This window comes from Bos taurus, chromosome 11 (genome assembly GCF_002263795.3).
Source record: "Bos taurus isolate L1 Dominette 01449 registration number 42190680 breed Hereford chromosome 11, ARS-UCD2.0, whole genome shotgun sequence".
In the NCBI taxonomy this organism is placed as follows: domain Eukaryota; kingdom Metazoa; phylum Chordata; class Mammalia; order Artiodactyla; family Bovidae; genus Bos; species Bos taurus.
The window spans coordinates 4,018,468-4,042,726 of NC_037338.1; the positions used below are offsets into that span (position 1 = coordinate 4,018,468).

At 42.0% G+C, this 24,259-nt stretch overlaps 1 protein-coding gene and 1 non-coding gene across 7 annotated transcripts in view; one reads left to right on the forward strand and one right to left on the reverse strand.

The window, feature by feature from the left end:
* Positions 1–21,538: 21,538 nt before the first annotated feature.
* Positions 21,539–24,259, reverse strand: part of CRACDL (CRACD like) — a 130,415-nt gene continuing 127,694 nt past the window's right edge. For 5 of the 6 annotated variants that reach the window (XM_024999295.2, XM_010809797.4, XM_010809796.4 and 2 more), the window contains 2 exons: positions 23,577–23,721; positions 21,539–22,362 (listed from right to left, as the gene is read on the reverse strand). In XM_024999295.2, the coding sequence (XP_024855063.1) occupies positions 22,220–22,362; positions 23,577–23,721 (288 nt within the window). In that variant the 3' untranslated portion in view covers positions 21,539–22,219. The remainder of the gene's footprint in view (positions 22,363–23,576; positions 23,722–24,259) is intronic. The other variant, XM_002691169.6, reaches the window with a different exon arrangement.
* TRNAE-CUC (transfer RNA glutamic acid (anticodon CUC)) lies at positions 23,310–23,382 on the forward strand. Its single transcript has one exon. It is a non-coding gene; the product is annotated as a tRNA-Glu (tRNA).

The following is a 24,259-nucleotide window of genomic DNA, read 5'->3' on the forward strand; positions in this document are numbered from 1 at the left end:
CAAACTGAGAATTACAATCTGGAAAGCAGATTCTCAGATAGCCCTGAGCACTGTTCCTGCCTGTTAGAAGTCAAAGGCTTAGTTGTTTATCAGTATGACATACTGATATTTTACATAAAGGTCACGGACAATACATAATCCAGGTAAACACATATAAAGTGAGTAGCAAGTCACCATGAACCCCTACAGAGTTGGGAAAAAATTAATTTTTTATTGAAGTATAGTTTATATAATATTGCACATCAACTATACTTTAATAAAAATTAATTTAAAAAAGAAAGAAATATAAGTCTCAGAACTCTGCATGATGTTTTCCCCATGAAACCAGAATAGGTTAATCTGAAAAAGGAGCAGGGAACAAGACTTCTTGAAGATTAATGATAGGATTTTCAGGATAAGACTGCAAACTAAACAGTAGGATTTTCAGTATTTGTTAGAGTATAACAACAACAACAAAAAATTCACATGGCTTCGATGCTGGGAACATTGCAGAGATGGATTTAGTCCCAGAGGATTATATTTATTTCTCCAATCGTACTACTTGGTCCCATAGTGATTGACATTGATTAATACATAGTTAAAATGTTACAAATGCTATTTCTTAGTTTGCAATTTTTAGACTCAACTTCTCATGGAGCACCAAAGATATAATTAACTTACAAAGTGAATGCAAACATTATAACAAGGGTATTGTAAGTCGCATTGAAACTTAGAGTAGTTGGGCAAGAATGGGGAGGAGTATAAGCAAGGGGATGATCAAGAGGAATGGTGTCTTGTTAATTGGAAAAGAAACAGCAAAAATCTTTTTATTCGTAAATTACATTGTCTGTAATCACAATGCATGTGGTCTTGAAAATGGATTACTTACCATGGAAGCCACGAGAAGATGCAGAAACAGGATTCTGGTCAGCTGTTTGCTTATTTTTTTTCCCCAACAAAAAGCCCAGTTTTCCAGAAGGTCTTTATAAAATCATCACAATCTTATAAAAAGTCTTTTTAAATCAAAGGAAGTACAAGTGAGAGAAATTAAAGAAAATAGGGGTTGTAAATAAGACACTACTGTACAGCACCCAAATCATAAATACTGTTAGAACCCAGCAGATTAAGGACATAGGATAGGAATGTTTATAAGCGGCTGAAAAGAGCCTCCAGTATTAACAACTGACTGACTGACACTTGTTTGCTGTGATAAGACAGTTCACCACACCATAGTCATAATGAGGATATAAATGGAAAAATACCCATCTTGGAGGCATTAACTCTATGTTGAGATGCCTTTGTTGCTGTTGTTTAGTGACTAAGTCGTGTCTGACTCTTTGTGACCCCATGGACTGTTGCTGGCCAGGCTCCTCTGTCTGTGGGATTTCCCAGGCAAGAATACTGGAGTGGGTTGCCCTTTCCTTCTCCAGGGGATCTTCCCGACCCAGGAATTGAACCTGCATTGGCAGGAGGATTCTTTACCACTCAGCCAGCAGGGAAGCCCTAGAGGTGCTTTTACTCTGACAGAACTTTTTTTTTTTTCTTCCAGTTTTTGGCTTTTGATTCATGGAAGCAACAGGAAAAACAAATCAGATGTGTTTGTTTTCTTCCCAGGGTATTGTGTTAATTAAAATGCCAAAGTAGGGTTCCAGTTTCAGCTCAGTTTCAAGACAGCTTGAAATAGAGTTGTTACTGCAATCACCATAAGCAAATACCACAGCAGACTACAAATTAATGACTTATCTTGGAGCCACTAGAGAACTGAGGTTGCAAGACAAACAATTTACCTGAAATCTGGAGACGGATGTTTGCTGGGAGAACAGGGCCCAAGCATTTGTTTATCTAGAACAGAAGGCATTAAACAGTGTATAGGTCAATATGATGATTCAGCTAGAAATTCCTAACAAATTGCTAACAGCCGAGAGGAGGAGAATATGAGAGGCTTCTCTTGCAGGATTTCCTCCTGGGAATTCCACCAGGTGATGGTAGACAGGATTAGAAGATATTTCTGAGAAAACTTTCCTGTATTACTGGCTGAGAGAGGGGACCATTAGCCATGGACACACTTGGCAGACTCACACCCCAAATCTTCCCTAGAGAAGAAAAGCTTTAATATGCAGAGGAAAGTGTGACAAAACCTGTACCCTAAGATCACTAGTGGAAACATGCTTCAGCTAGGGAAGTACAGAAAACAAAACCTCTACCCATGGAGGAGGGAATACTCGTGAAGGTTATACCTCTGAGACCCAGGTTGACAGTGTTTCCTAAGACTGAGGCTTAATCAGAATATCAGAGAATGAGCCATCTACCCTTTTCCATCATACATGCTAGCAAGCATCCAATAAAAATAATGGCAGAATAAAAATCACTGCAGATGGTGACTGTAGCCATGAAATTAAAAGATGCTTACTCCTCGGAAGGAAAGTTTTAACCAACCTAAATAGCATATTAAAAAGCAGAGACATTACTTTGCCAACAAAGGACCATCTAGTCAAGGCTATGGTTTTTCCAGTAGTCATGTATGGATGTGAGAATTGGACTGTGAAGAAAGCTGAGTGTCGAATTGATGCTTTTGAACTGTGGTGTTGGAGAAGACTCTTGAGAGTCCCTTGGACAGCAAGGAGATCCAACCAGTCCATCCTAAAGGAGGTCACTCCTGGGTGTTCATTGGAAGGACTGATGTTGAAGGTGAAACTCCAGTATTTTGGCCACCTGATGTGAAGAACTGACTCATTGGAAAAGATCCTGATGCTGGGAAAGATTGAAGGCAGGAGAAGGGACAGAGGATGAGATGGTTGGATGGCATCACCGATTCAATGGACATGAGTTGGGTAAACTCCAGGAGTTGGTGATGGACAGGGAGGCCTGGCGTGTTGCGGTCCATGGGGTTGCAAAGAGTCAGACATGACTGAGTGACTGAACTGAACTGAACAGCAGGCAGGTGAGGGACAGGGAAGCCTGTTGTGGCTGCAGTCCACGGGCCTGCAGAGTCAGACAGGACTTGGTTACTGAACCACGACAACAGTAGGGAAAGCCACTTGAGATAGATTCTCTCTGGGGAGTAGAGGAAGACCCCAAACCAAATAGAGAACAAGAATTCAGAAAAACTCACTGGCAAATAAACCCACACCATAAATATAGCTAGAAGACTTAAAGCCTCTAGTGCAATAAAGGAAGCTAAATCAAATAGAAACTTCAAATCAGCCCACTTTCTGACTAGATTAACACAACTCACCATACTAAAGCCCTAGGCAAAGGAAAAGTAGGTCTATCTTCGAATATTAAAAAAAAAACACTTACCTTAATATCTATTCTTATTCAGCATTTCCAATTTCTAATAAAAAATTATATGCACCCAAAAAGGCAAGAAACAACATAGTCTGTAAAGATGAAGCAATCATGAGAACCAGACTCACAAGTTGAAGATCAGACATTAATTGTGATTAATATTTTAAAAGACATAAAGGAAAAAGTAGATAGCATCCAATACCAAATAGGTAATCTCAGTAGAGAAATGGAGACCATGAGAAAGTATTAAATGGAAATGCTAAAAATTTTTTATTTTTTATTTTTTTTTTTTTAAATTTTATTTTATTTTTAAACTTTACATAATTGTATTAGTTTTGCCAAATATCAAAATGAATCCACCTCAGGTATACATGTGTTCCCCATCCTGACCCCTCCTCCCTCCTCCCTCCCCATACCCTCCCTCTGGGTCGTCCCAGTGCACTAGCCCCAAGCATCCAGTATCGTGCATCGAACCTGGACTGGCAACTCATTTCTTACATGATATTTTACATGTTACAATGTCATTCTCCCAAATCTTCCCACCCTCTCCCTCTCCCACAGAGTCCATAAGACTGTTCTATACATCAGTGTCTCTTTTGCTGTCTCGTACACAGGGTTATTGTTACCATCTTTCTAAATTCCATATATATGCGTTAGAATACTGTATTTATGTTTTTCCTTCTGGCTTACTTCACTCTGTATAATAGGCTCCAGTTTCATCCACCTCATTAGAACTGATTCAAATGTACTCTTTTTAATGGCTGAGTAATACTCCATTGTGTATATGTACCACAGCTTTCTTATCCATTCATCTGCTGATGGACATCTAGGTTGCTTCCATGTCTTGGCTATTATAAACAGTGCTGCGATGAACATTGGGGTACACGTGTCTCTTTCCCTTCTGGTTTCCTCAGTGTGTATGCCCAGCAGTGGGATTGCTGGGTCATAAGGCAGTTCTATTTCCAGTTTTTTAAGGAATCTCCACACTGTTCTCCATAGTGGCTGTACTAGTTTGCATTCCCACCAACAGTGTAAGAGGGTTCCCTTTTCTCCACACCCTCTCCAGCATTTATTATTTGTAGACTTTTGGATCGCAGCCATTCTGACTGGTGTGAAATGGTACCTCATAGTGGTTTTGATTTGCATTTCTCTGATAATGAGTGATGTTGAGCATCTTTTCATGTGTTTGTTAGCCATCTGTATGTCTTTTTTGGAGAAATGTCTATTTAGTTCTTTGGCCCATTTTTTGATTGGGTCGTTTATTTTTCTGGAGTTGAGCTGTAGGAGTTGCTTGTATATTTTTGAGATTAGTTGTTTGTCGGTTGCTTCATTTGCTATTATTTTCTCCCATTCTGAAGGCTGTCTTTTCACCTTGCTAATAGTTTCCTTTGATGTGCAGAAGCTTTTAAGGTTAATTAGGTCCCATTTGTTTATTTTTGCTTTTATTTCCAATATTCTGGGAGGTGGGTCATAGAGGATCCTGCTGTGATGTATGTCGGAGAGTGTTTTGCCTATGTTCTCCTCTAGGAGTTTTATAGTTTCTGGTCTTACGTTTAGATCTTTAATCCATTTTGAGTTTATTTTTGTGTATGGTGTTAGAAAGTGGTCCAGTTTCATTCTTTTACAAGTGGCTGACCAGATTTCCCAGCACCACTTGTTAAAGAGATTGTCTTTAATCCATTGTATATTCTTGCCTCCTTTGTCGAAGATAAGGTGTCCATATGTGCGTGGATTTATCTCTGGGCTTTCTATTTTATTCCATTGATCAATATTTCTGTCTTTGTGCCAGTACCATACTGTCTTGATAACTGTGGCTTTGTAGTAGAGCCTGAAGTCAGGTAGGTTGATTCCTCCAGTTCCATTCTTCTTTCTCAAGATCGCTTTGGCTATTCGAGGTTTTTTGTATTTCCATACAAATTGTGAAATTATTTGTTCTAGCTCTGTGAAGAATACTGTTGGTAGCTTGATAGGGATTGCGTTGAATCTATAAATTGCTTTGGGTAGTATACTCATTTTCACTATATTGATTCTTCCAATCCATGAACATGGTATATTTCTCCATCTATTAGTGTCCTCTTTGATTTCTTTCACCAGTGTTTTATAGTTTTCTATATATAGGTCTTTAGTTTCTTTAGGTAGATATATTCCTAAGTATTTTATTCTTTCTGTTGCAATGGTGAATGGAATTGTTTCCTTAATTTCTCTTTCTGTTTTCTCATTATTAGTGTATAGGAATGCAAGGGATTTCTGTGTGTTGATTTTATATCCTGCAACTTTACTGTAGTCATTGATTATTTCTAGTAATTTTCTGGTGGACTCTTTAGGGTTTTCTATGTAGAGGATCATGTCATCTGCAAATAGTGAGAGTTTTACTTCTTCTTTTCCAATTTGGATTCCTTTTATTTCTTTTTCTGCTCTGATTGCTGTGGCCAAAACTTCCAAAACTATGTTGAATAGTAATGGTGAAAGTGGGCACCCTTGTCTTGTTCCTGACTTTAGAGGAAATGCTTTCAATTTTTCACCATTGAGGATAATGTTTGCAGTGGGTTTGTCATATATAGCTTTTATTATGTTGAGGTATGTTCCTTCTATTCCTGCTTTCTGGAGAGTTTTTATCATAAATGGATGTTGAATTTTGTCAAAGGCTTTCTCTGCATCTATTGAGATAATCATATGGTTTTTATTTTTCAATTTGTTAATGTGGTGTATTACATTGATTGATTTGCGGATATTGAAGAATCCTTGCATCCCTGGGATAAAGCCCACTTGATCATGGTGTATGATCTTTTTAATGTGTTGTTGGATTCTGATTGCTAGAATTTTGTTAAGGATTTTTGCATCTATGTTCATCAGTGATATTGGCCTGTAGTTTTCTTTTTTTGTGGGATCTTTGTCAGGTTTTGGTATTAGGGTGATGGTGGCCTCATAGAATGAGTTTGGAAGTTTACCTTCCTCTGCAATTTTCTGGAAGAGTTTGAGCAGGATAGGTGTTAGCTCTTCTCTAAATTTTTGGTAGAATTCAGCTGTGAAGCCGTCTGGACCGGGGCTTTTGTTTGCTGGAAGATTTTTGATTACAGTTTCAATTTCCATGCTTGTGATGGGTCTGTTAAGATTTTCTATTTCTTCCTGGTCCAGTTTTGGAAAGTTGTACTTTTCTAAGAATTTGTCCATTTCTTCCACGTTGTCCATTTTATTGGCATATAATTGTTGATAGTAGTCTCTTATGATCCTTTGTATTTCTGTGTTGTCTGTTGTGATCTCTCCATTTTCGTTTCTAATTTTGTTGATTTGATTTTTCTCCCTTTGTTTCTTGATGAGTCTGGCTAATGGTTTGTCAATTTTATTTATCCTTTCAAAGAACCAGCTTTTGGTTTTGTTGATTTTTACTATGGTCTCTTTTGTTTCTTTTGCATTTATTTCTGCTCTAATTTTTAAGATTTCTTTCCTTCTACTAACCCTGGGGTTCTTCATTTCTTCCTTTTCTAGTTGCTTTAGGTGTAGAGTTAGGTTATTTATTTGACTTTTTTCTTGTTTCTTGAGGTGTGCCTGTATTGCTATGAACTTTCCCCTTAGGACTGCTTTTACCGTGTCCCACAGGTTTTGGGTTGTTGTGTTTTCATTTTCATTCGTTTCTATGCAAATTTTGATTTCTTTTTTGATTTCTTCTGTGATTTGTTGGTTATTCAGCAGCGTGTTGTTCAGCCTCCATATGTTGGAATTTTTAATAGTTTTTCTCCTGTAATTGAGATCTAATCTTACTGCATTGTGGTCAGAAAAAATGCTTGGAATGATTTCTATCTTTTTGAATTTACCAAGGCTAGCTTTATGGCCCAGGATGTGATCTATCCTGGAGAAGGTTCCATGTGCGCTTGAGAAAAAGGTGAAATTCATTGTTTTGGGATGAAATGACCTATAGATATCAATTAGGTCTAACTGGTCTATTGTATCGTTTAAAGTTTGTGTTTCCTTGTTAATTTTCTGTTTAGTTGATCTATCCATAGGTGTGAGTGGGGTATTAAAGTCTCCCACTATTATTGTGTTATTGTTAATTTCTCCTTTCATACTTGTTAGCATTTGTCTTACGTACTGTGGTGCTCCCGTGTTGGGTGCATATATATTTATAATTGTTATATCTTCTTCTTGGATTGATCCTTTGATCATTATGTAGTGACCTTCTTTGTCTCTTTTCACAGCCTTTGTTTTAAAGTCTATTTTATCTGATATGAGTATTGCTACTCCTGCTTTCTTTTGGTCCCTATTTGCATGGAAAATCTTTTTCCAGCCCTTCACTTTCAGTCTGTATGTGTCTCCTGTTTTGAGGTGGGTCTCTTGTAGACAACATATGTAGGGGTCTTGTTTTTGTATCCATTCAGCCAGTCTTTGTCTTTTGGTTGGGGCATTCAACCCATTTACGTTTAAGGTAATTACTGATAAGTATGTTCCCGTTGCCATTTACTTTATTGTTTTGGGTTCGAGTTTATACACCGTTTTTGTGTTTCCTGTCTAGAGAATATCCTTTAGTATTTGTTGGAGAGCTGGTTTGGTGGTGCAGAATTCTCTCAGCTTTTGCTTGTCTGAAAAGCTTTTGATTTCTCCTTCATACTTGAATGAGATCCTTGCTGGGTACAATAATCTGGGCTGTAGGTTATTTTCTTTCATCATTTTAAGTATGTCTTGCCATTCCCTCCTGGCTTGAAGAGTTTCTATTGAAAGATCAGCTGTTATCCTTATGGGAATTCCCTTGTGTGTTATTTGTTGTTTTTCCCTTGCTGCTTTTAATATTTGTTCTTTGTGTTTGATCTTTGTTAATTTGATTAATATGTGTCTTGGGGTGTTTCTCCTTGGGTTTATCCTGTTTGGGACTCTCTGGGTTTCTTGGACTTGGGTGATTATTTCCTTCCCCATTTTAGGGAAGTTTTCCACTATTATCTCCTCAAGTATTTTCTCATGGTCTTTCTTTTTGTCTTCTTCTTCTGGAACCCCTATGATTCGAATGTTGTAGCGTTTAATATTGTCCTGGAGGTCTCTGAGATTGTCCTCATTTCTTTTAATTCGTTTTTCTTTTATCCTCTCTGATTCATTTATTTCTACCATTCTATCTTCTAATTCACTAATCCTGTCTTCTGCCTCTGTTATTCTACTATTTGTTGCCTCCAGAGTGTTTTTAATTTCACTTATTGCATTATTCATTATATATTGACTCTTTTTATTTCTTCTAGGTCCTTGTTAAACCTTTCTTGCATCTTCTCAATCCTTGTCTCCAGGCTATTTATCTGTGATTCCATTTTAGTTTCAAGATTTTGGATCAATTTCACTATCATTATTCGGAATTCTTTATCAGGTAGATTCCCTATCTCTTCCTCTTTTGTTTGGTTTGGTGGGCATTTATCCTGTTCCTTTATCTGCTGAGTATTCCTCTGTCTCTTCATCTTGTTTAAATTGCTGAGTTTGGGGTGTCCTTTCTGTATTCTGGCAGTTTGTGGAGTTCTCTTTATTGTGGTGTTTCCTCGCTGTGTGTGGGTTTGTACAGGTGGCTTGTCAAGGTTTCCTGGTTAGGGAAGCTTGTGTCGGTGTTCTGGTGGGTGGAGCTGTATTTCTTCTCTCTGGAGTGCAATGAAATGTCCAGTAATGAGTTATGAGATGTCTATAGTTTTGGGGTGACTTTGGGCAGCCTGTATCTTGAAGCTCAGGGCTGTGTTCCTTTGTTGCTGGAGAATTTGCTTGGTATGTCTTGCCCTGGAACTTATTGGCCCTTGTGTGGTGCTTGGTTTCAGTGTCGGTATGGAGGCATTTGATGAGCTCCTGTGAATGAATGTTCCTGGAGTCAGGAGTTCCCTGGAGTCAGGGTTTGGACTTAAGTCTCCTGCTTCCGATTATCGGTCTTATTTTTACAGTAGTTTCAAAACTTCTCCTTCTATACAGCACCATTGATAAAACATCTACATTAAAGATGATAAGTTTCTCTACAGTGAGGGTCACTCAGAGAGGTTCACAGGGTTACATGGAGAAGAGAAGAGGGAGGAGGGAGTTAGAGGTGACCCAAATGAGATGAGGTGAATCAATAGTGGAGAGAGTGGGCTAGCCAGTAGTCACTTCCTTATGTGCACTCCACAACTGGACCACTCAGAGATGTTCACGGGGTTATACAGAGAAGAGAAGAAGGAGGAAGGTAACAGAGGTGGCCAGAAGGATAAAAGGGGGGAATGAAAAGGAGGGAGACAGATCCAGCCAGTAATCAGTTCCCTAAGTGTTCTCCACCGTCTGGAACACACAGAAATTCACAGAGTTGGGTAGAGTAGAGAGGGGTTAGGGAGGAGACACAGGCGACCTGGTGGAGAAAAAGGAGGGTCCAAAGGGAGAGAGAGCAGTCAAGCCAGTAATCTCACTCCCTAGTGAAAAATGGGTCCTGAAGATTGGGTCCTTAAAGGTACAAAATTGGTAACAAATACATAAAAGCAAAAATTAAAAATCTAGAGTAGAGTTTGGAATTTCAAAAATACGATGTTAAAGAAAAGAAGAAGGAAAAGAAAGAGAGAAAGAACGAACAAACAAAACAAACAAGGTCGCGAAAATTATAAAGAAAGTACAGGTACAAAATTGATAACTAATACCAGAAAGCGAAAATTAAAAATCTTGAGTAGAGTTTGGAATTTCAAAAATACAATGTTAAAGAAAAGAAGAAGGAAAAGAAAGAGAGAAAAAACGAACAAACAAAAACAAACAAGGTCGCGAAAATTATAAAGAAAGTACAGGTACAAAGTTGATAACTAATACCAGAAAGCAAAAATTAAAAATCTAGAGTAGAGTTTGGAATTTCAAAAATACAATGTTAAAAAAAAAAAAAGAAGAAGAAGAAAAATAAAGAGAGAAAACAAACAAACAAATACGAACAATGTCACAAAAATTATAAAGAAAATACAGGTACAAAATTGATATCAAATACCAAAAAGCATAAATTAAAAATCTAGAGTAAAGTTTGGAATTTCAGATATACAATGTTATATAAAAGAAGAAGAGAAAGAAACAGAGAAGAAGAAGAAAAAAAAAAGTCACAGAAATTATATAAAAAAAAAACTATAGGTACAAAATTGATAACATATACCAAAAAGCAAAAATTAAAAATCTAGAGTAGAGTTTGGAATTTCAAAAATACAATGTTAAAGAAAAGAAGAAAAAACAAAAACAAACAAACAAAAAAACAAGGTCAAAAAATTATAAAATATATATATATGAAGTTTGCTGAAGAAGAAAAAAATAGGGTCTTTTTTTTTTTTTTGGCAAAGTAATAGGTTATAAAAGTGAAAATTAAAGGAACAATAGAGGACTTAAAATTTTTTTTTTTAATTAAAAAAAAAAAGAATGATTGTAAAAATAATAAAAATATATCTAGGACTTTTTTTTTTTTTTTTTTTTGGTGGGTGAGTGGGTTCAGTTCATTTTTGGCTAGTTCCTTGGTCAGATTTATATTTCTCAAGATCTATAGGCCCCTTCCTATGTAGTCCGTAGTAACCACAGGGTTTTGATCTATTGCCTATAGCTTCCAAGGCGTTTCCCTCTGTTATATCTTCTTCTGTTTGCTAGTCTCTTCAGTATCTGGTTTCCGCCCTGACTCAAAGGGCACGGTGGAGGACACTTTTTTTTTTTTTTTTTTTAGGCTTACTTGTTCAGTCGCGCTGTGGGGAGGGAGGGAGGGATGCTGCAAACAAATAACACTGGCGTGGGCTCGCAATGCCTCAGCCACCCTGGGTCTGCCCCTGCTCACGGCGCGTGTAGCCTCCCTGTCCACACTGCTCGGACTCTAGGTTGTTCCGCCGGGAACAATCCGAGGCTGGCCCTGGGCTGCATGCACCTCCCAGGTCCAAGCCGCTCAGGTTCAGGCACTCGGGTAGTCCTCAGAGGCGCAGACTCAGTTGGGCCTGCGTTTTGTGCTCTTCCCTGGTCCGAGCAGCTCAGGTGATGAGGTGTTTGGCGAGCGCCAATGCTGCGACTTACCGCCTCCCCGCCACTCGGTTATCTGGGTGTTAAAACTGGCGCACCTTCTCAGGCAGATGTTGACCGTCCAGACCCCCAAGAAGTTTTAGTTAGCAAAGAAGCCTGCTTACAGTTTTATAGATAATGTCTCTCTGGGGCTGCGATTGCCCCCTTCCGGCTCTGGCTGCCTGTCACCGGAGGGGGAAGATCTGCAGCCGGCTATCTCTGTTCAGTCCTTTGTTCCGTGCGCGGGCCTGGGGGTCTTAGGTTAGGGCTGGCTTTTCGCGTGGTAGATATCCCACAGTCTGGTTTGCTAGCCCAAATTATTTCGCTCAGATAGCACTCAGGGTATTCAGGCCAGATTCTTACTCTCAGCGATGCAGCCCACGCCGCGCCTCCCTGCCCAGCCCCGGTTTGCTAATGGCGGATGCAGGCGTCTGCGCTGCTTCTCCGCTGGGGGAGTTACCGTAGGGCTCGCAATCTGCGAGTTTTAAATTGTTTATTTATTTTTTCTCCCTGTTATGTTGCCCTCTGTGCTTCCAAAGCTCGGCACAGATTCGGCAGTGAGAAGGTTTCCTGATGTTTGGAAACTTCTCTCTTTTTAAGATTCCCTTCCCGGGACGGAACTCCGTCCCTCCCTCTTTTGTCTCTTTTTTTTTGTTTGTTTTTAATATTTTTTCCTACCTCCTTTCGAAGAGTTGGGTTGCTTTTCTGGGTACCTGATGTCCTCTGCCGGCATTCAGAAGTTGTTTTGTGGAATTTACTCGACGTTTAAATGCTCTTTTGATGAATTTGTGGGGGAGAAAGTGTTCTCCCCGTCCTACTCCTCCGCCATCTTGGCTCCTCCCCCTAAAAATTTTTTAAACACACACACAAACCCATAGTAACAGAGACGAAGAGCACTTTTGATGGGTTCATTAGAACTTATTGAACTGGATAAGGAATGAACTTGAATTCAATAGATATTACCCAAATTGAAACCAAAGGGGGAAAATGGTGAAAACAAACAAGCAGAAGAACAGATCATTCAGTTCTAACATAAGCATAATTGAAATCACGGGAGAAAAAAAAAGAAAATGGGCAGAAGATATAAACAGGGGGGAAAACAAGGCTGAGAACTGTCCAAAATCAACAACAGACACAAAAGCACAGATCCAAGAACATTAGAGAAAAACAAGGTAAGTACCAAAAACAAACATACCTAGGTGTATCATATACAAACTATTGCAAACCAAAGACAAAGGGAAAATCTTAAAGGCAGTCAAAAAAGTAAGTATATATAGGACAAGGGTAAGAATCACAACAGAGAACTTCTTGTCAGAAGCCATGCCAGCCAGAAGACAGTGGATTAGTATCTTTAAAGTTCTGGGAGAAAAAAATCTCACAATACAAAAGTGTATACCTAGTTAAAATAGCCTTAAAAAATGAATGATAATGAAATTCAAAACTTTCTCAGACAGAAAATTGAGGAATTCATTGCCAGCAAACCTATCCTGCCATAAAGGAAGTTCTTTCAGTTCAGTTCAGTCCAGTAGCTCAGTCGTGTCCAACTCTTTGCGACCCCATGAATCACAGCACGCCAGGCCTCCCTGTCCATCACCAACTCCTGGAGTTCACCCAAATTCACATACATCGAGTTGGTGATGCCATCCAGCCATCTCATCCTCTGTTGTCCCCTTCTCCTCCTGCCCCAGCATCAGAGTTTTTTCCAATGAGTCAATTCTTCACACGAGGTAGCCAAAGTACTGGAGTTTCAGCTTCAGCATCAGTCCTTCCAATGAACACCCAGGACTGATCTCCTTTAGGATGGACTGGTTGGATCTCCTTGCAGTCCAAGGGACTCTCAAGAGTCTTCTCCAACACCACAGTTCAAAAGCATCAATTCTTTGGCGCTCAGCTTTCTTCATAGTCCAATTCTCACATTCATACATGACCACTGGAAAAGCCATATCCTTGACTAGATGGACCTTTGTTGGCAAAGTAATGTCTCTGCTTTTAAATATGCTATCTAGGTTGGTCATAACTTTCCTTCCAAGGAGTAAGCATCTTTTAATTTCATGGCTGCAGTCACCATCTGTAGTGATGGAGCCCCCCAAAATAAAGTCTGACACTGTTTCCACTGTTTCCCTATCTATTTACCATGAAGTGAGGGGCCAGATGCCATGATCTTCGTTTTCTGAATTTTGAGCTTTAAGCCAACTTTTTCACTCTCCTCTTTGACTTTCATCAAGAGGCTTTTTAGTTCCTGTTCACTTTCTGCCATAAGAGTGGTGGAAAGGAAGTTCTTTAGGCAGAAACAATATGATAAAGGTCAATAGAGTATCATAAATAAAGGTTAAGTAAAATCCTTTATTTTTATTTGCTCCAAAAGATAACTATTCAAAGCAAATACAATAACAATGAGATGTGTTTATAGCATATGTAAAAGTATAATTTATGGTAACAATGGCACAGAGATGAGAGGGAAGAATTAAAAATATACTTTTATAAAATCCTTATAATACTTGTGAAATAATATTTTAAGAAAGACTCAAATGATTTTAAATGTATATTATAAATTCTAGGGCAGAGATTTAAATTTTTTAAAATTTGTGTTATAACTGACATATTAGTTTTAGGTATATAACATAGTATTTGTATATATTGCGTCATGACCACCACAGTAAGTCTAGTTAACTTGCATTGGGCTTCCTGGGTAGCTCATCAGTAAAGAACCACTTGCCAATGCATGAGACATGGGTTCTATCCCCGGTTAGGGAATGGCAACCCACTCCAGTATTCTTGCCTGGGAAATCCCATGGACAGAGGAGCCTGACAGGCTACAGCCCATGGGATTGCAGAGTCAGAGATGACTGAGCAACTAACACTTTCACTTTCATAGTGAAATAATTCATCTTAATCACCTCTTTAAAGGTCTATCAAATACAGTCACATTCTGAGATACGGAGGTTAAGACTTCAACAGTTGAATGTGGGGACACAATTCAGTCTATGACCCAGCAGCCCCTGGGAAGAGACCATACATAGAAGAAAGCCCTGAAAACCAGCTACCGGCTGTGCAAAGGTGGCCAGTGGATGCACAGAATGGCAGCCTATCAGAGCAGGAGCTGCTGAGACTTCTAGGATCCCCGGGTGACCCAGGACACATCTGGCTCCAGCCACTGCCGGAAAAACCAGCTCCCAACTTGGCATCTTTGAATTTAGTGCCTTGACCCCCACCCTTTGGGAACTTTCCAGGTGCTCAAAGCATTTCAGCACCACCAGTGGCATGGTGATCTGAGGCGGGGGCTCCTGGGGGCTGCCCTGCACTTGGCAGGGCTGTGAGCATCTAGACCCTGCCTCCTGCTTGGTCCTCAGGAGAGCCTGGGAAGCCCACCAGGTGGGAAGGACTGATTCTTGCGGATGAGTTGGTGATGAACTGGGGGGAGTGGGCAACAGTGAAAGCAATCTACTCATATTCCCTCCTCCTTTTCCTCCTTTGGGAAGAAAGATGGAGCATCTACTTTTAAAGGCTTCAGCTTCTGAAAGACTGGGTTTATTTTGCTTAAAGGAATCCCTGATGACTTGCCTCTAGTTTCCTCCATCTCAGTAGCAATTTTGTTATTTTCCTAAGTTTCATAGCATAATTCTTGTCCCTGTGGGGAATCTTTCAGGGACAATTTTTTTTTTTTTCTTTTACTGGATAGTGAGCTAAATGGTGACTTTTTTTTTTTTTTCCCCAAAATGTAATAGCAACTGTTGAGCAAGGTTCTTGGCAGGGAGGTTTGTTTGAGCTCAGGGGCGTGCAGGTCTAGAGGTCTCTGGTCTCTCTGCAGACATCTCTGGTTGGAGAAGTCAGTAAGCAAGCTTTTAGAGGACACCCCACAGCCATCCCTACTGCTATTGTTTTTGAGAACCTTCTGGGCATTACAAACACACCTCTCTTTTATCTCCATGTTAATGAGGATAATTTCCCTATGGAGGAGGCAGGAAGAAAGCTGGACCACGTGGATAAAGCAAATGTCAACCACACTCTGAACACCTGTGCTGTTCCCCCAAACACACCCATTCAGCTTGCATTATTTCTGCTACTTGGTCTTGAAAAGCCTCTGTACTAGAGGTTATTTTCATCTACCAAGGAATAAATTAGTATCTCTCTCCACATGAGAGTTAAATAAAACCGACCAGAAGATTCAGGGCTGGGGTGGGGGAGGGGCAGGTCTGCATTTCTCCTGCCTTCACGGGCATCTCTAGAGACGGCTGGAAAAGACCATCTTCTGATTGGCTGGTTCCACCTGGCTTCCTCCTCCGGTAGTAAAAAGCTTCCAAAATGCTCTGGAAAACTACATTCTGCATAAAAGTCCACTGGGGTTATTTTCTAGATGATTATTTCTTGGTAATAATTAGTATTGTGTTCAGTCACCTCAGTCATACCCGATTTTTTGTGGCCCTGTGGACTGCAGCCTGCCAGGCTCCTCTGTCCATGGGATTTCCCAGGAAAGAACACCAGAGTGGATTCCCATATCCTCTTTCAGGGGATCTTTCAGATCCAGGGATCAAACTTGTGTCTCCTGCATTGGCAGGCGGATTCGTCACCACTAGGCCACCTGGAAAGCCCACAGTCATTAGTATTAACAGCAATGTAATGTAATCATATTAGAACACTAACGTGAAAGGCCCCACCTCAGATCACTACGTGTTGTAGATCCAGAGCAGCTCCAGGCTGGGGAGGGCACCCAGTCCAAAGTCCTTTCCAGGGCGAACACAGGTACATCATCCTGGAGGGACAGACATCTTCCCTCCGCTTGCTTACTTCAGGTGTCAGGGAGCTCACCCTTGACCGGGCATCCTGTCCCATGCTAGACAACTGTGAGTGTTAAAACGTGTCTTCATTTGTCCTCCTCTTGAACTTTCATTTCTGGTCTTGGTTTGTTCCCTGGAGTCAGAATAAGTCAATTCTCTCTTCTTTCTTCAAACAACCAGATAGGCTTGAAGTGGAGAAAATTTTATTCATTGAAATTGCCCTCAGTAAGATGACTCCATTTGTTTTGGAGAAATTCTGTTAAGCTGCTTGGAGGGTGAGTGACTGGAGGGACCAAGGCAGGTCTGATTGTTGTTGTTCAGTCGAAAGTCGTGTCTGACTCTTTGCGATCCCATGGACTGCAGCACATCAGGTTCCCTGTCCTTCACTGTCTCCTGGAGTTTGCTCAAACTCATGTCCAGTGAACCAGTGATGCCATCCAACCATCTCATCCTCTGTTGGCCCCTTCTCCTCCTGCCCTCAGTCTTTCCCAGCATCAAGGTCTTTTCCAGTGAGTTGGCTTTTCTCATCAGGTGGCCGAAGTTTTGGAGCTTCAGCTTCAGCATCAGTCCTTCCAATGAATATTCAGGGTTGATTTCCTTTAAGATTGACTGGTTTGATCTCCTCGCTGTCCAAGGGACTTTCAAGAGTTTTCTCCAGAACCACAGTTCAAAAGCATCAATTCTTCAGCACTCAGCCTTCTTTATGGTCCAACTCTCACATCCATATATGACTACTGGAAAAAATATGGTTTTGACTCTATGGACCTTTGCACTTGAGATAATCAGGAGCAATCTGGGACTTCCCTGGTGGTCCACTGGATAAGATTCTGTGATCCCAATGCAGGGTCCCAGGTTTGATCCTTGGTCAGGGAACTAGATCCCCCATGTCACAACTAAATATCTGGTGCAGCCAATTAGAAAAAAATGTAAACTTAAATTTAAAAAAATCAAGAGCAATCTGTCCCCCTGGGGGGGGGGGTGGACTATGGGATGAGGAAGGTAGAGAGGCTGCTTCCCCTCCAGGAGACCCCCATCCTGGCCCCAAATATTTAATAGGTCTGTCCAAGACAAAGAATGCCAGGTGTGCCTGGATTCCTTCTGCAGACTGTCAAGGGGCTAAGTTCTGCGAAAAGATAGCAACAACCCCCTAAAATGCACTCAACTGGAACAGTAGACCCAGGGCAGGCGGGGGAGGATGTGACTAGGGCACTGCCATCACAATGGGGCCTCCCCTGGCCGCTGGATCAAAATGGGGGGCTCCTGGTTCTCGGAACAAGAGCAGCCCACACGTGCAGGGGTTACATCCTGTTGGAAGCCCTGGAAGGTGAGGTGTGCTTCACAAAGATCAGCAATTCTCCTTCTCTCCTGCAAGTTCACTTCCTTCCATGCATGAACACAGTCCTGTATGTCCCTTGTAACCAACTAACCACAAGCCCTCTGCTGGCCACACAGGTCTCCCACCTCTAGTCATGGCCATTTCCTGGCTCCCATTCACACTTCCTTGATAACTCAGCCGTAAAGAATCTGCCTGCAATGCAGGAGATGTGAGTTCAATCCCTGGGCTGGGAACTTCCCCTGGAGGAGGAAAATGGCAACCCACTCCAGTATTCTTGCCTTGGAAATCGCATGGACAGAGGAGCCTGGTGGGCTGGGGTCCGTGGGGTCACAAAGAGTTGGACATGACTAAAGCAACTGAGCACGCACACACACGTTCACAACAATAGTTCTTGAAAGTTGAGTGTAGCTCCCGTGTCAACAGCCTGGTTGGCTTTGACCCACTCTACCTGTGCTTCTGCTCTCAATGTTCCACTGAAGTGGAAAAGGTCACCTATGACCTCCATGTTCCCGGGGTCAGGGATCACCCTCATCCCCATCTCTTGGAAGATACTCCCCTACACAACTTATGCCTCCCTCCTGCCAACACCTCCTTCTCTTGCCTCCTCCTCCTTCACAGACCCTCCCTGTCTCCATTGCTCGCTCCTCTTTCTGAGGATCTAGAAGTGTTGGCCAATCCTCAGGTCAGCCCAGGGACTCTTCTCTCCTACTTCCACGCCTTGCATTCCTAGCCCGTCTAATCCTGATGATGTCTCAGTTTGTAACTCTATTTTATATTCCCCCTTACAGGTGTAATGGGAATCGCAACTTTAAGATGTCCACAACTGAACTCCTTTTTGGTGGTATATCAGCCCCCTCCCTGCCATTTCTGTAAATGATATGATTCATCAGCATCTTGAAACAAAAAATGTAGGTATTGGACTTCCCTGGTGGTCCAGTGGTTAAGAATCTGCCTGCCAATGCAGGGGACATGGTTCGATCCCTGGTTGGGGAGCTAAGATTCCACATGCTTTGGAGCAACTAAGACCATGCACTACAACTACTGAGCCCGTGTGCTCCAAGTACTGAAGCCCATGTGCCTAGAGCCTGTGTTCTGGAACAAGGGAAGTGTTGCAACAAGAAGCCTGTGCCTTACAAGGAAAGAGTGGCCCTTGCTCACTGAAACTAGAGAGAGCTGCGGGTAGGAACCAAGACTCAGCATATGCAAAAATAAACACATAAATAACACAGAATTGAAATTCCAGTATCAAACACTCAAAAAAAGTAGGTGTCATTTCCACACTTTCCTTTTCAAAATCATATCCAGCAGCACACAAATGTTACCCTTTTAAAAGCATTTTGAATCACCCACTTCTCTCCACCTCTACCATGACTCTAGACCACCATGGTCCCACATGGACCACGGCAAGAGCCTTCCAGCCTCCTGCTGCCACTGTGTCTCCACACAAACCATTCCCATTACAGCCATCGTCTTCAAATATAAATCCCATCCCCTCCATCATTCACCTTCACTGACTTCCAAAGCACTCAGAACAAATCTGTCTCCTCATATGGCCTGCTTCTTGATGTCCACACCTTCTTCCCCTCATCCTGAGCATGCCAAGATACAGTGTTCTGGAACAGAACAGTGGATCCAGATCTCTGCATGGCTGGCTCATTTCTATAATTAAGTCATCTCTTGAGCAAGGGCTTCCCAGGTGGCACTAGTGGTAAAGAATACAGGAGACACAAGAGACTTGGGTTCAATCCCTGGGTCAGGAAGATCTCCTGGAGGAGGTCATGGCAACCCTCTCCAGTATTCTTAACTGGAGAATCCCATGGACAGAGGAGCCTGGCAGGCTATAGTCCATAGGGTTGCAAAGAGTCAGACACGACTGAAGCGATTGAGCACACACATATCTCTTGAGCAAACCCTTTCCTAACCACCCAATCTCCAGGAGACTTTTGGCCACAACCAAGTCCCTCTGTTTCAGGCCCACCATTGCATGTGATTCTCTTGTTACATGTTTCCTCATTTTCATGGTTATTTACGAAGTGCACCTCCCATAAATAGAATGCAGGTTGTCCATTTGCTCATCAGGCTGCCCCTAGTCCCCTGGTAGAGCGTCCACACACAGGTGGGGAACTAAATGAAGTGAAGGAATGAATGGAAACACCCTGTTGTCTGTGTAGGTGATCAGGATTACAAAATACAAAAGAATCCTCAAACCTTCTCCAGTCCTTTTATGGAATTGAAGGCTGGGAGTGAAGGTGATCACCAGGGGGAGCATCATGAGGTACCTTATTCTTACTCTGTTTCGGCTGCTATAACAGAATGAATGGCTTATGAACAACAGAAATTGGTCTCTCATAGTTCTGGAGGCCAGGAAGTCCAAGATCCAGGTGCCTGCAGACTCAGCACCTGGTGAAAGCCCTCTTTTTGGATGTACACAGCCATCTTCTCACCGTATCCTCACATGGCAGAAGGGGCAAGGGAGCTCTCTGGGGTCTCTTTTATGAGGGCACTAATCCCATTCATAAGGGCTTCATCCTCACGATCTAATCGTCTCCCCAAAGCCCCACCTCCTAACACCACTGCACTGGGCATTCAGATTTAACCTGTGAATTCTGGGAAGACACAAAAATCCAGCCTCTAGCTACGCAAGAGCCCTCGAGGCAAATTTAGTGCTCCTTTTGTGTTACGTCTCTGAGGACATACTCACTTCCACACTACTACTTTTTAAAAATGGGGATCCACTCAAGGGTCATAGTTAAAGGCATGGGGCCTGGGGTTACTTCCAGGCGCTCTGCTGTGAGATCTTGGACAGGTAACCTTTATCGCAATAAAGTGCCTCTTGTTTCCTTATCTGCAAAGTGGAGATAGGTTCTTACCTCTGAAGGATTGTGGAGAGGATTATAAACAATAATCTGAGAAGCACTCAGAGCAGTGCCTGGGACAGAAGAGAGACTCAGGAACTGCTGTCTTTATTGATAGGAAAACCGAGGCTGACAATTCCTTTCAGGCTTTTAGCATCTCTGCTGCCATTCTAGACTGCCCATATCATCTTAAATTTTGGTCTCTGTCTCAACTTCTCTTGTTAGGGAAGAGGGTTACCACCTCCACGCAGGGCCGAGGGAAAGGTGGCAGCTGCAATACCACCCCCCACTCCCAATCCCAGTGAATTCCCTGAGTCTGAAAACTCTATACTCTCCTAACTTCTCAGGTGCCAGAGAGAACAAAAGCCAGTCTTGAAACACAGAGAGGGTATCAACCTGTATTTGAACAAAATGGAACCAAATACCTTTGATCTCACAGTGAAATCCATTGCCTCAAAATGGTTCATCTGAAATGTTCTGCTAACAGGAGAAACCATGGCGCTGAGTAATAATAGCCAACACAGTTTTTTCTTAGTTAAAGCTATTCATGTCCAAGCTTTTGGAGCAAGACTGGATGAAGGGAGTTCTTGCTTAGAGCACGTGCACCAGCAAATTCCGCATTGGTGTTCTCTAAGAGAATGCAATTAATAGATCAATTTGGGGAAAAAAAAACAACTACTCCAGGACTTTTTCAATACAGTAGACCCAACGAAGCAGTGTAGTTCTAACAGAAAAACATTCATGAGGATGGAAAAATACAATAAAAGGAGCAGAACTTAGGGTATATAAAATCAAATTATACTATATATGAGATCTTTTTTATTCTGAAGGCTAAATGTCCCCAGTTACACACATTCCCATGGAGATTGGCGTGTTCACAGGAACAAATTGGAAAGGTTTTTAAAAAGAGAGGCGTTATATAATTGAGACATAATTCTGAGATTTCAAATACATGCTTTTACTCTGCTGGCTTCTGCACATTCATCCTGCTTAATGTACTGATAACCTAGTTTTCAACAGAAACAAACAGGTTAGATTAATGAGATGCTGAAAAATGTCAACTTTAAAGGAAATCTTATATTTTTAATGCACTGTATCAAATAGTTGTATAAAGAGCCAAAAATCTACAGTAGCTTCTGACTTCCAAAAATGAACAACAAAGTTTTACTGGGGGTGGGGAGAATCGCATACAACCCAAACTCCCCAATCAACTCAACATGAGGTTTGACCATGAACTCGCTTATTCAACGAAATGCCACACATTGCATTTAACTCAGTTGCTGGAGGACACTCTCTCAGCCTGAGTAAAAATCACACTTACACATGTGTCAGGTCTGAAACCTTTTATTCAACAGGCAATGCATTGTTCAATGGTGAAGGACATGGATGACGAGTGGAAAAGTTTAAAAACTGATTTTGGAAGGAGTCTCTGAATCGATGGAGCCCGCTGTGTTCCTTCCACTCCGTGGAGTGGCTGCCTTCATGTAAGCGGACCCTGTGATAGCTGCTCTTGGAAAAAATGACGTCTGCGTTTCACCATGAATGTCATGCCTAACGGTAAACGTGAAAGGAGAAGACAGACTCCGCAGGCAGGACGGGGGCCCAGAGACACGAGCTGATCTCTGGTGGAGGCGCGGGCGCACGTTCTCCTGGAAGGCCACCTGAGTTCTGTATCTGCGCTTCATCTGCATTTTCTTCGTTCGCTGCCTGAGCCCTCTCTCTCCGGGGGATTCTGAAAGACTCACATTCATACCTGTGGGCACAGAACCTCGTCCCGGGCCCTTTTCAATGGTGTTCTTGTCTCCGGGCGTCTCTGGCCCGGGGCCTGTGGCCGTGCCTCCGTCTGACTTGCTTGCCTGGTTCCTTCCTCTTCCCTGAGCTCGCTCTCTCGAAACCTGATGATAAAATCACTCTTCAGTTTCACAGTTTGTTTGCCTTGATTGAGTGGCAGTTTGAAAGGAAGTGACTCGTCAAGGAAGTAGACATTCTTTACCAGAGCACTGTTAGCCCTATTTTATAATTTGGGGCATGTCACTCCAGGCTTGCGACTTCTTTCTGGCCAGCTCCATCCAGGAGGGCTGATCTGTGCTGCTGTAGCTGGCTCGCTTCAGCTGATGCAATTCTTTCTCCATCATCACCGCCGACTGGGCTGCTGGAGAGAAGACAAAACAAACGGAAACGTGAGAAACGAGTTTGGATTTGCACTTAAGCTTCTTGGAGGCCTTTTAAAAAACATGTCTTAACCATGGTCTCAAGCATAAAACGTGCAAATGTGTGAAGAAGATGTCAGCATAGGATAATTTACAGTTCCAGCAATGTGGTGAATTGAGAGAAACTTGCATGATAAAACTGCAGGAACTCTGTGTGTAAATATTCTTAACACCCCTGAAAGGGACACTTAAGATAGGGTTAAGATGGTGAATTGTGTTAAGTATATTTTAGCAAAATGAAAACTAAACTGAAAAATACTGTTACATGCCACAAGAAAGTTGAATCTAGAAACATTATGCTCAGCGAAAGAAGCCAGAAACAAGAGAACACATATTTTATGATGCCATTTATAAGAAGGGTCCCCCCAAAAGGCAACTATACAGAGAGACAGAGAACAGATTAGTGGTTGCTTAAGCTGGAAGGGAGCATGGTGAATGACTGCGAATGGGTATGGGACAGCTCTTTAGGGTGAAGGAAATGGTCCAAAATTGGACTGTGATGGTTGGACAACTTGATAAATAGATACTCACTGAATTGTATGCTTAAAATGGGTGAGATTTTTTTTTTTTTTGGCCGTGTAAATGATTCTCTCAATAAAAGCTGTTTTTTTAAAAATCAACATACAATATTATAAAGCAATTATTACTGCTGTTTAGATGATGACTCTTTTCAAGACCACATGGACTGCAGCCTGCCAGGCTCCTCTGTCCATGTGATTTCCCAGGCAAGAATACTGGAGTGGGTTGCCATTTCCTCCTCCAGGGGATCATCCTGACCCAGGGATCGAACCTTCATCTCCTGCTTTAGCAGGTGGAAATAAAGTCACTCTTCTATAAGTAAAAAATAATAATAATTAAAAACTAATTAAATGATCAATGTGGCAGGACTTCCTTGGTGGTCCAGTGGCCAAGACTCTGCATTCTCAATGCAGGGGGCCTGGGTTCAATTCCTGGTCAGGGAACTGGATCTCACATGCCGCAACCAAAGATTCCATGTGCCACAACCGAGACTCGGTGCAGTAAAATAAATAAATATTTTTTAAAAAAATTAATGTGGCAGCAAGCAATTCAGAAAAGACAAAACAGAACAAAACAAAGCAGGACCAAACCTGGAAATGCATTTCTAAGGGCTCAGCACTATTTTCCTGTTTCATACCCAAATTCTGATGAGACAAGGAGATTCCTCTTTGCAGCCCCTCCTGGAGGCGGAGCTTTGCCCCCTGCCTCTGGTCCGCAGGAGGCTTGGCCGGGGCCAGCAGGAAAGACTTGCTGCGGACAAAGTCAGCTTGCTTCATGGGCTCCTGTCAGGACACAAGAAAGACACACGCGGTCCCGTCACCTGAGATGCAGACGGGGACAAACACAACCACAGGTGATGAGCCCCGAAGGCTTCTCCACCCACGTGGCTCATACTGCTGGCACCTTCTTGGGGAGCTCTGGTTCACGACTGGCTGCCATCCAGCCTCCAGGATGGACTTGCTCACGGTCTGCTCCTGGCTCCTGACCTGTCCTTGGCCCTGGCCAGGTCAGAGGGCCAGGTTCCACTGGAAAGGCGAAAGGAACCATGTTTAGAGATAGCTTTATGACTTTTAGGACACTTCGGATGACCGTGGATGCCAGGATCACTGGTGACTATTTGTTTTATAAATTCCCTAAGCCTGCAGGAGGTTTTCCAAGCTTGGCTACAGCAGCAGTTTTGGTGAAGATGAAGAGAAACAGGTCAACTGCAAGCTCAGGCTCACTTCCCCACATGGCTGCAACATGATTTGGGATTTTTACCGTGTTACTGGGGGGAACCCAAAAGCTGTGAGTCTCAGCCTACTTTTAAACACCACTGTT